Source organism: Diachasma alloeum, unplaced genomic scaffold (assembly GCF_001412515.2).
Source record: "Diachasma alloeum isolate Michigan unplaced genomic scaffold, Dall2.0 Dall_scaffold_00291, whole genome shotgun sequence".
NCBI lineage: Eukaryota > Metazoa > Arthropoda > Insecta > Hymenoptera > Braconidae > Diachasma > Diachasma alloeum.
The window spans coordinates 291,474-302,693 of NW_021680430.1; the positions used below are offsets into that span (position 1 = coordinate 291,474).

Consider the following 11,220-nt stretch of genomic DNA (forward strand, 5'->3'; position numbering starts at 1 on the left):
CACTCAATTCCATCATCTGTTTCGTGGGGAATTTACACAAAAATATTCAACGAAATCGGTTCATATTCTCCCGCAACAGTGTATTTAAAGCATACAAACAGTACAAATTCTTCCTCTTACCATGTTGTACAGTAAATCGTGTTTTTCACCTGCATGACGTCGCTCCGAAAACTGATAGTCGTAGGAGTATCTTATACGCTGTATTTTTATTATTTCTCATCATCCGATATACCATACAAAGTGCCACAATTTTTTCAAATGAGTACATTGAAACAAAAACCCGAATTAGTGCATTATCATAGAAGAAAAATCGCTGGCCACCGGCTGAGAAGAGTGCGAAATTCCAGGATCAGAAAATTTGAACACGATGATTTTCCCGATCGCACACAACAATATTCCCCGACGAGGTGACAGCCACTCCCTCGAGCCCCTTGAACTCGCCGTCCCCGCTGCCCCAGTTGCCGAACGCCCGGACAAATCCCCCCTCAGGTGTGAATATTTGAATGCGATTGTTGCCAGAGTCGGCGACGACGATGTAGCCTTGATCGTCAACGGCAACACCCCGTGGAAACTTGAACTGACCGTCCTCAGTGCCTTCAGACCCAAATGCCGACAACACCCTCCCCCCCACATCGAATATCTGAATGCGATGATTATTGCTGTCGCTGACAATAACTCGATTCGTATTGCTCACAGCTATGTAGTGAGGATGCTCGAGTTGTCCTCTGCCACTGCCACAGGCACCAAACTTACCCACAAATGTTCCATCCGATTGGAATACCTGGATGAAAAAAAAATAAAAAAAAATTGGAACACCTAGAGTCAACAGACGATAACGATTACATTCTGCTGCGTGTTGAGGTGGCATTTTAGTTGAGGGGCTATTCACAGGCGAATTGGGTGACACCGCGATTGCGCCTGTGAATAGCCCCTCGCATTTTACGTACCTGCACACGATGATTCTCCTTGTCGCAGACGTAGATGAACCCTAGGGCGTCGGTGGTGATGCCCCAGGGGTAATTGAAGCGCCCATCAGCGGTGCCTTGCGACCCAAAAGTCCTCAGGAAGTGGCCAGAGGGGTCGAACACCTGGATCCGATGATTGTACCGATCAGCAATGATGAATTGCCCAATCCTGTTGACCGCGACCCCCGCCAGACAGTCGAACTGCCCTTCCCCGCTCCCGTAAGCGCCGAATTCGTTGATAAACTTGCCGTTAGAATCGAAAACCTGAACGCGATGATTCGAACTGTCCGCGACGATGATGGAATTGTCAGGACCTACGGCAAGACCTCTCGGCCACGTGAAACATCCGGCTCCGCTCCCCCGCATCCCAAATTTCAACAGCTGTCGCCGCTTCAGCATGTACTGGTTCCTATTGGAGAACACAGTGACTGTTATTGATGTTAATTGGGGAATTCGCGAGGTTTTTAAACTTCAGATTCACCTAGTTGAGGAACCTGCTGCCGCGGGGATACCTTGAGCTGCTGTAGGGGACGTGGGGGAGCCTGACGGGTTTTTTTGGTCGTCGTCAGAGGATTCGAAGGAGGTCTGGCCGACGTGTCTCAGGGGTAAACCGAGGGACAATCTTCGCGATGCGGCACTCGTGCTGAAAGGGGAAATATTCTAATTGTTGGAAGTGGGACGGGGTGAGCTAACTTATATTATTCATTTCGTCACACTTTCCAACATTTTGACTTCTCCCGGGACACAGGGTATCTAACGTGAAGCTTGCGTGATGTGAAAGAGATTAGTGTTAAACTTGGAATGCACAACAGATTTCTCCAACTTTAATTGGAAGATTATTATTACATAATAATAATCCGATAATATTTTTAGTCTCCAATTCTCAATTTCTGTGATTTAGTCTATTCATTTATTCTATTCGAAAAGAAATCCATTTTAAAGCTTTCCGGAGACATTGAAAAATTATTTTCTTTAGTTCTTCCCGCTGAAATATTGCCTTCCCTCTAATACTTGAAGAAAAAAGGGATTTGACGTTCCCGCCGATATAAAAGAAGAAAAAAATCAATTTTCTAGCCGATTATCCCTTTCTGATTCTTTTTTCATTTCATTCTCATAATGATAATTAGAATCCGACCATAGGAATGAAGAGTACCGATATCCTTTTACCGTAATTCCTCTTCATTCAACATTGTAACTTGTGAATTAAAAAAAATATATATAATAAGAAAGACAATGAATAAAATTAAATTAATCTAATTATGAAGCCGGAAAAGGAAATAAAATAAAATAAAACGGTATAAATGAATCTCGAAGCGCCCGTTCGCTAGTCTCAAAATATAATGAATTTTATATAGAAAACATCTAAAAAAATCGGGAGCACATACCTAGAGGAAGGAACCGATGAAGTAGATGTAGACTCCTTATCCTTAGTACCCCGATTTCCATACTTATTCTTGAGATAACGCGCCCAGGAACTGAGCGCAGCGCCATCTTTCTCGGCGCCGGCCCGATCGCGATCGGGACTTGGCTCGCGCGACTTTAGCGCATGCGTACTGCGACTGCGGGCCAGTTCAGAACCGGCGCCGTACTTGGCCGCTAGATAAGCGTTCGGCGACTGAGTCGTTGGCGACGGTGGATCTTCATCGAGATCGAGATCGTCATTAGCAAAATTGTGAGAACTCCTTGATCGGGCCACCCGCTGGCGTCTCTCTTTGAGGGCAGCGTAGCGAGTGCGCGGCGACAGTGGCTCCGCCTCAGCCTCCGGTTCTCGTTCTCGATCGCGTTCTCGTTCGCGCGGGGCTCCCACTGCCGCTTGGCTTCTGCTTTTATTCAGAAATCTAGAATTCCAATCATTTTTGTGTTTAAATCAGAGTGTGATACGGGTCCTGTGGGGTTCAGTGTGTGAGAAAGTGAAGGGATTGGAGCATTAACTACCTAGTGCTACCGCGAATGCAGCTGTTCAGAGGTTATGTACCGGATACCGGCGATCAAGTTATCCAAATGAATGGCGATCGCACGATCGAGGTAGCGTGAGTAGCAATTTTTTTTCAATCAGATAGTCTTTATGACAGAGATGGGATCTATGAATAGACTCATTCACTCGACATTCGTCAATAACACGAGCACACGTGACCAATTTATCACGACCACTGGATATTCCTGGCAAAACATGCAACGCCTGTCCTCTGCACTTTTTCAACTTGTCGATTAACAGAAAAATCAATATTGATGTTATGTTATGGTGTTTCCTGTGTCGTGACATCTAGTCTCTCTCTGACATTTACAACAAGCTGTACGTGTGTGTAAATTGTCTTCTCGATCATATTGCGTAACGGTAGATCACTCAGAGGTGAAATGACAACTATGAGATAAACTTGAGTTCTGTGATATATTACGTTGAATTCCATAACCTCAATCCTCGCAATTTCAAAAGGGAAAAATAAACAAAACGAGTTAGTATAAGACTGCATTTTATTTACTACATCAACACACTGACGCATTAAAATGCTTCATTATATTCAAATTGAAAAAAATAGTACAAAAAACTGAGCAATCAATCACGCAATTGATAGACGACGATAGCAGAAAATTAGCGTCGATGACTAGACGTACAAACGAAAAAAAAAAACGACTATACGAATAATTATCACAATATCTGGCGAAAAGGGAAATGCAATGTGACAGTATCTGTCTTTCTCGAAAATTAATCATAATCGCGGTGCGGGATATATGCTTTGGATATTGTTCAATGTGCCAACAAGTTCATCATGACAAAAGCAGATTTGTAAGTACTCCGTAACACAGGACTGACACGCAGAAAATGGTGGTCACCATTTGCATCGGTATGGGACTTGCACTAACTTCCTTGGTTTTCCCATCACCATGTGCAGTTGTCTCTCTCACGAGACTGTCATTATCATTCTTAAGGACTCCTTCAGCGCCTCTCTGAGGCCATTCCTCTGAAGCTTCGCCACTCGAGTCAATCTTTGAATTCTCAGACCTTCGCTGTCTACTTTTCCCAACATCCACCTGTTCTTGTTTACGATTCATTCCATTTGCCAAGATTTCGACATCACTCGCCACATTTCCTTGGGCAGCTTCAACCTCCGAATTTTCAGACAAGCATTTGGTATCTGTCACGGAATTATTCACCTCACCAATTACTTCAACCTCACAGGAGTCATCGGTAACCAATATTTCAGTCCTGGCATCACCTCGAATGCCGTCAGTATCATCGTTGCGGTTATCAATGTTTCGTGTGAGATAAATTGGAATCTTCGATTTGGTCGCCTCGAGATCTTCGCTCGTTACAATCCACCCCTGGTCGTCAAATAAATGCTCAGCACTCGTGGCTCCGTGGCGAGCACCACCAGTTGCATTGAACTCTTGACTGGAGTCCCCATCAAATGAAACAATACAATTGTTAGCGGTTTCCGCATCGAGTTCCAAGAGCTTCGCCTTCATCACTCCAGAATTTGCCTTGTCACTCGTGGAAACAGCTTCGGAGCTCTCGTCCATCGATATTTCGCTCGACAGTGAGTTCTCGTTGCTGTCAGCAAAAACCTTCGAGCTCCCTTCATCCTGATCGGAATCATCATCGACAGGAGTCGCGTCTCGATCGTTATCGTGAGCTACACGCGTCAAATAATCCAGAATTTGCTGGTTCTGACCCTTAAAATCATCGTCACTCTCGAGTGCTGCTATCGTTTTCTTATCACTCTTGGAAAAATCCTCGTTGACAACATCTGCATCGACATCTATATGTTTTTTGAGGTCATTAACCATATTGAGCACATTGACATTAAACTCTCTAACATTGATATCCGACGCGGCTTGATCATCCTCGACACTATTTCTCAACATATCGCTGCCGCTATCAATTGCAAAGTCTCTAAAACGCACATTGTTCACTTTCTCCGTTTTATTTACGAACCTGCTCGTGTAGCCACTGGGTGATGACGACGTTGTTAAACCAGTTGGCGACGATGTTGAATGCGCCGGACTGCCACGTGGTGATGAATACCTAGACATGTCGTAAGGGTCACGAGAGAGAAATAACTCTTACAAACAATGAGATGCTACATCAGCGGGGATGAAAATTTGGAAATAATAGGGGATGCGGTAGTCGGATGTAATAAAATGAATCGATTGTACTTATCGATTTCGTTTATTGTCCAGTATCAGATAGTCTAATTCAGATCAAAGATCAACTCTCAATGATGTTTCATGACAGCTTTGACGACAGGCTTACCTGGTGGATGGTGAGTCCTCTTTGCTGCCGCGTCTCGCCTCAGCACTTCTGGCAAGAAGTGGCCCGATGTCTGTGCGCGCCATAGCGGCCTCACTTCTCTGCTGCTTCTGAGACGGAGGCGTTACGTTCGCTGTGCTCGACCGCGTCTCTTGCTCCGACTCCTCGGTTTCAGTTTCGGTTTCCTCGGAGGAACTGCTCGTCTCCTCGTCGTCGATGTCATCTTCGACGTCCCTTTTCTTAGGGGTTTCCTCGCGGGTTATCTGAATCGGGGGTGGAGGAGCTGCGCGATTACCTGAAAGGAAATTATAGCTTCGAGAGCATTTCTATGAAGGGGATTTCCTTGAGCAAGATCGATGGTTTTCCTTACCTGCGCCTAAAAAACGACTTTGAAACGGTCTCGGACTACTCGTGGGAGTAGTCGGTGTCTCTCGACTAGCTGCTGTTTGAGTATTGACATTGGATGGAGAGGTTGTCACTGGTGGCGTTCGCGCCAGATACTTCTGTTTCATTTCCTCAGTCGTGAAGGGTGCGCCTGTATTGCGGATACCTGAGCCAGAGCTTTCTGAGCCTGTGCTGGACTCACTCGATGCACTCCTCGTACTTTGGGTGTGCGGCTCCGTCGACGTTCTCCTGTAAAATTACAATCAGTTGATTAATGACTAATGAGCAACTCTCAACCGATTGCGATCGATTGCCAGTTGAAGCGAGGAATTATCTGATACCTCGTGACCGATGTTCTCCTCGGAGGCTCCTCAACCTCGTGTTCAACTTCCGGTGTTGAGGAGTGGATAATCCCGGTTGGAACTGACGTCTGACGATCGTCGGGGGACTCGGTGTGGGACAGACCGCTGCTCTTGTTCTGCTTTTTAATTTTCGATATCTCATCATCCTCGCTGGCCTGCTTCGTCACTATTGGCGTAGGCTTTCGGGCTTGTACCTGGTGTCAGACATTAATCATGTGAGCGATATTTTTGAAGATGACGAGAGTGATCAGGCGCTGATGAAATGGAATTTATTCAGATTCGATTAATCTCTCTTGACCCTTAGGGTCCGAAATGCTGCCTTTTATCTGATTGGAGCGGAAATTTTTCGTGAGAATGCATGAGAATTCGCTTTCTCCATTAAAATGGCTGCCTCCATGCATGTTGCCATGACATCCTCATGCATGCTTTTGATAGGGCACAGTTACCCAGTTTTTGAATAATTCCAGTACTGCGTCGATTAGTATTTCTAGCAAGGCGAACACTCGACGCAATTATCGCAGACTGCATTACTTTTGCCAATTAGAAACATTGAAAAATCGATTAATCCACATATCCAGACAAATTTATTGCCACAAACATCGCCGAGCCAAGCCTCAATGAAAAAACAAGACATCTAAATTTTGTTTTTAATGATTAAATAGAAAATTGACAAAATCTCTACTAGATTAGCCAAGTGATTCTTTTAATCGACTTTCACCCGATTAAAAAAAAATAAACTTCCTAACTTATTTTACTGGCACGGATGATGTGATTCGGTGTCTATGCTTGAAATTTCAGGATTATCACTGTTCGAAAAGAAAATATTAATGCAATTTTGTTCCTTTCCTTCGCGAACGGCGGAATTAATGCAGTTGGCACTGTACAGTATTCACAGATACAAGAAACTTACTTGAGGTTTCGGAGCTTGCGGTTGCGGAACGGCCGCTTCTTCTTTCTTGCGTTTTCCCGCCCGTTCGCACTCTTGCAACTTCTTCATGACGCGTGGCGAATCAGTGAGACGGAAGATCCCCGATAGAGGGCCTCTCGCGGCGTCCTCCGTGTCCAAGACGCGCTCGCGAAGACTTGTCTCCGTCGCGGCGGGGGTAAAACGGACTGTTGACCTTGAGTCTCCATCTGATTCTTCGCCATCTCGATGACGCATGAAGCGACTTCTGTATCTCGACTTGTTTCTCGGCGATTCGTAGTCTGGGGCGTTGTCATATCTCAATGAAAATGTTTGGAAATTAATTTTTTACGTGACAAATGGAGATTAGGGTAATTACACTGATCGAGGGAAAACAAAATTGAGAGCAGAAAGATTTTCAGGAAGAATTTTTTCGGTACTGAATACCAGATTTGAACATTAGATTTTTTTGCTCAGTGTAAACTGTTAGAAAATTCCTCTTGAAATTTCAAGTGAGAAAGCTTGAAATTTTTAATAACGACGAAGTTAGTTGGAATTTCTGTATATTTTTTCACTGATGAATCAGTTAATTTTTTAAATATTCAAGTAATTATCGATTTCCAGATCCATGCGGCACTGAAAACTGTTGAAAATAGGGAAAATTCAGGCAGAAACTTTTCCGAATTCTCAATCTATTAAAAATTCACTTGCATTTTGCAATAGCAATTTGCATGAAAAACCCAATTTTATAGTCATTTTCATTTGAAGTTGAATCCAAACTCACACCACTGTCAATTCAGGTGAAGTTGTGACTGAAATTTCAAGAAATTTCTAACAGTGTTAGATTAATTGAGGCTTAATTACTCGTAATCAGGAACGTATCGATTCCTGGCGAGCCGATCCTCCTCCTGCTGACGATACTGAGAAGCAAGGCGATGATCGCTTTTGCTCCTCATCAACCCCGGCGAACTGCCCGGTGGTGCCAGTCCAGTACCCGTACCCAAGTGACTATTACTGCCAGTTTCATGCTTGATATTGAGTTCCCCGTAACCAGCGACGTGCAGTACCAACTGATTGGGCTCATGTGGCATGACGAACCGCACTCGGCGGCCATAATCACCGGCTTCGTACTCAAAATTCCTGAAAACGAGGCAATTACTCAGTCCCATTGAACCACAAGATCACAGAGCAGGATTTATGTTTCTTCGAGTACCTGATGAACTCGACGGTGCGGAGGAACAGCTCTTTAGTGTCGAGCAGTTCAGCATCATCCCACGCAACATTCTCATTGATATGCGCATCCGCAAGATCGCAGTTGCTCTGGATGTTGGCGATCTCCAGCTCCAAATTCTCCTTTAGCTGAATCAAACCCCGGAGTTCTGTGCCCGAGTACCGTTCGATTTCATTTCTCAGATATTCCGTGCGATCTTTGAGGGCTTTGCTCAATCTCCGGTAAATTTCGTCGACTTCTTCTGCTACTGAGGCACAATTAGTTTGCAGACCCAGAGTGTTCTTTTCCACCAGGGCAAGGGCGTCCTGCAATCGATGGAGTCCTCTTCTGACCTGCGCGTCATTAATTCAATTAAAATGCTGAAACTCAGGAAGAAAATGAAACAATTTTTCAGGACTATTAAGTACCTGTGAATTTATGCGTGTAATTTCACGTCTCAGAATGTCCATGTGTGCGTCTTTGCACTCTGGACAGCATTTTTTATCACAATGCACACAAAGTGAACAGTAACTTTTCTCCGAACAGACACCACAGCGTTCCATTGTCTGGCCGCTCGTTGGATCCGGCAGCTCCCCTGTAATTTCTATGTGGAGCTCCAGAAAACGCTGTAGTGTCACATTCGTAGGGAATGCCTGCACACCCTGGAAATTGACGAGATTAATTATCAGTCGAATAGAGGAGTTGAATAAAAATCATTTACCTGGTAGGGTATGCGATGCTCGGCACGACATTCCGGACACTTGACCTGCCGACGGACATAATCGATCAGGCCGTCCATACATGGCTCCATGCAAAAGCTGTGCTGGCATGGTAGTAACTTTGGATTTCTGTATCGATCAAGACATATCGCGCATGTCAGCAGTTGTTCAAACTGCTCCATGCTGCCTGTAATCACAAAGAACCAATTCGAAATTGATATTAAATTTCAAAATCGAGTGAAGCTCCGCAGGTTTTTTTTATTCTCTATTTTCCCATCACGTGATTCCCCATTTTTTTCTTCATTCAAATCTCCTGAATTGACGTCACGAGATAATTCCAGTGACTAGCGGACCTCCTACGCACAAAGCCACCGAATACTAAAATGAAATCATCTGTTTTCACTCGAAGACTTTTCGGAAATTCCAATTAGTGTCTTGTGAATATCAAATTTATCTGACGAGGCTTGGGTCAGTGCATGACCCACTGAACCCTGACCGGAGGAAGCCCAGAGTATTTCCCCTGCAAGATACCGAGAATAATTCAAAAAAATTCCGTGTTCTCCGGACTTGTTCCTTTATTTCTATCACTGCTTAACCCTCTGAGGTGAGACTCGCATCCCCACTCTGCGGTCGTCAGAGCCGCACGCGGCGTCCCCACTCCAGAGGCTCCACCGCGGATTAGTGGGGTCTCCACCTCAGAGGGACGAGACGATCGCGGAAGAAAGAGAGCTGAGTGTAACAAGAGAAATTGGCGAGTACGACAATTACCGTGAATTCCGGCTATTTCGAAGAACGATATATTGCAAAACGTACCCGCCTTTTATCCACTTGATGCCGTTAAATTTATCCAAAACACCGTTGAGTTTTTTTCGTTCCTCCCAATGAGCAAAGTCCAAACACTATTGGAACAACCGAATTCGCACAGCTCTATAAACAGGAATGAAACCGAATATCACTTCGAGAAAGGTAAATGCCAAGATGCTGATCTGCGGGAACCAAGAAACGGCGATTGATGAATAATGGAACGATTCACGATTGAAAAATCAATGTAAAATGTCGTCTGGCGTGGTCCCGATGCCGGATATACTAATGGTGCTGAAGCACTTCGGATTTCAAGACGGTGACCGACGCACAAGAGTGTCTATACTTAGATTTCGGCTACCTTCCATCCTCCAGCAACTTATTTTGAACGTCATCGTACTCTTAGAATAGCGCTAGCGAGTCTCCATGACTCGTGCTGTTCAACACGATATCATGCACAGGTTTTCGGAAAATTGGATTTCTTTTCTGTGGTTTGCATCAACAGAAATCATCGCGCATCATGTAATCCCCATTATCTACATTTCAGAAGAATATTTTCCGCAATTTATTTATTGAAAACATCGTCTGCATCACCGAATGACGATCACCCGCGAATCAGCGAATTCGCAATTCGGAGAACATTGAAATGTTAAAAATAGTGCCAAGTTCATCTCGAAAATATTGTTGATAATCTATTATTTTTGAGCCAGACACGCGCCTGCGCCTGTGAATTTTCTACAAGATGATCTCTTTATTTTTCATAATTCGAGTCATCTCCAAGGAGAATTGGAGAATGGGGAATTTTAACAGAGACAAAGCTTCCGTTCAGAATTGATATGTATATATAGATTGGTACAAAGAATAACTACGCAGATTATTAACAAAGGCATCACATTAATTGCATTCGAAATTCACGAAAATATATCGTGAGAGTGTATTTGAAGCATCCAATGAGTTTAAGACGCATGAGTAATTCGACACTGTCGCCATATTAGATCATGAATCGTCGGATTTATATTCGCAGCAAAAAGGAAGTACTATACCAATTAATGTATGAGATTTATTCGCTGATGAGGGGGAGTATATTAAAATATTTCACCATTGATATTATAATTTTCAAGGGAAACTATGACATATTAACATTATGGCGAATTGGATTCTAGATGACAGTCAGAATTTCAAAATATGAGAAAACCAAAAGCCCAGAAAAATGTTGATGTGCTTAATTATGATTAGATAGGCAGTAAATCCTTCATTTCAATCACTATTGCACACATCTAAGAAATCCATAAATTACGTCACAATATTTTCCATTATGCACTAATGATTAAAAGAAAAATCAGTTGCATTCGACAGCACCAAGAAGTTTTTCTTACGTATTTATTGATAAATGGAGTGAACGACGAAACCATAATTAACAGAGTACTAACACTAGTGATTGATTACTGGAAATTTTATTATTGATATGTTTCATTTTCCTCAGTTTAACGTTGCGATTAAAATTTATTTAATTTATTAAGGATTTTTAAGGGAAGATTAAAGTGGATCAGCACGCACCACGTATCAGCCAGGCCGGCTGGCCACCCGTCTTCGAGTGAATGTCTTGTGAGTTATTTCTGGCGAACA

General features: G+C 43.6%; 1 protein-coding gene across 5 annotated transcripts; it reads right to left on the minus strand.

Annotated features, from left to right (window-relative positions):
- Nucleotides 1–55: 55 nt before the first annotated feature.
- On the minus strand, nucleotides 56–11,220 carry LOC107039101 (RING finger protein nhl-1). 5 transcript variants are annotated; one of them, XM_015258563.1, is made up of 14 exons: nucleotides 11,152–11,220; nucleotides 8,796–8,980; nucleotides 8,503–8,736; nucleotides 8,078–8,427; nucleotides 7,729–8,004; nucleotides 6,871–7,183; nucleotides 5,940–6,154; nucleotides 5,585–5,847; nucleotides 5,218–5,509; nucleotides 4,900–4,989; nucleotides 2,351–2,803; nucleotides 1,447–1,608; nucleotides 948–1,374; nucleotides 56–781 (listed from the first exon to the last, which is right to left on the minus strand). In XM_015258563.1, exons 2-14 carry the CDS (start codon nucleotides 8,973–8,975, stop codon nucleotides 350–352), a joined length of 3,687 nt encoding a protein of 1,228 aa, XP_015114049.1. In that variant the 5' UTR covers nucleotides 8,976–8,980; nucleotides 11,152–11,220; the 3' UTR covers nucleotides 56–349. The 5 variants fall into 5 exon arrangements, with proteins under 5 accessions (XP_015114049.1, XP_015114048.1, XP_015114050.1 ...); XM_015258562.1 differs by having other exon boundaries at nucleotides 10,971–11,187; XM_015258564.1 differs by lacking the exon at nucleotides 11,152–11,220 and adding an exon at nucleotides 9,607–9,871.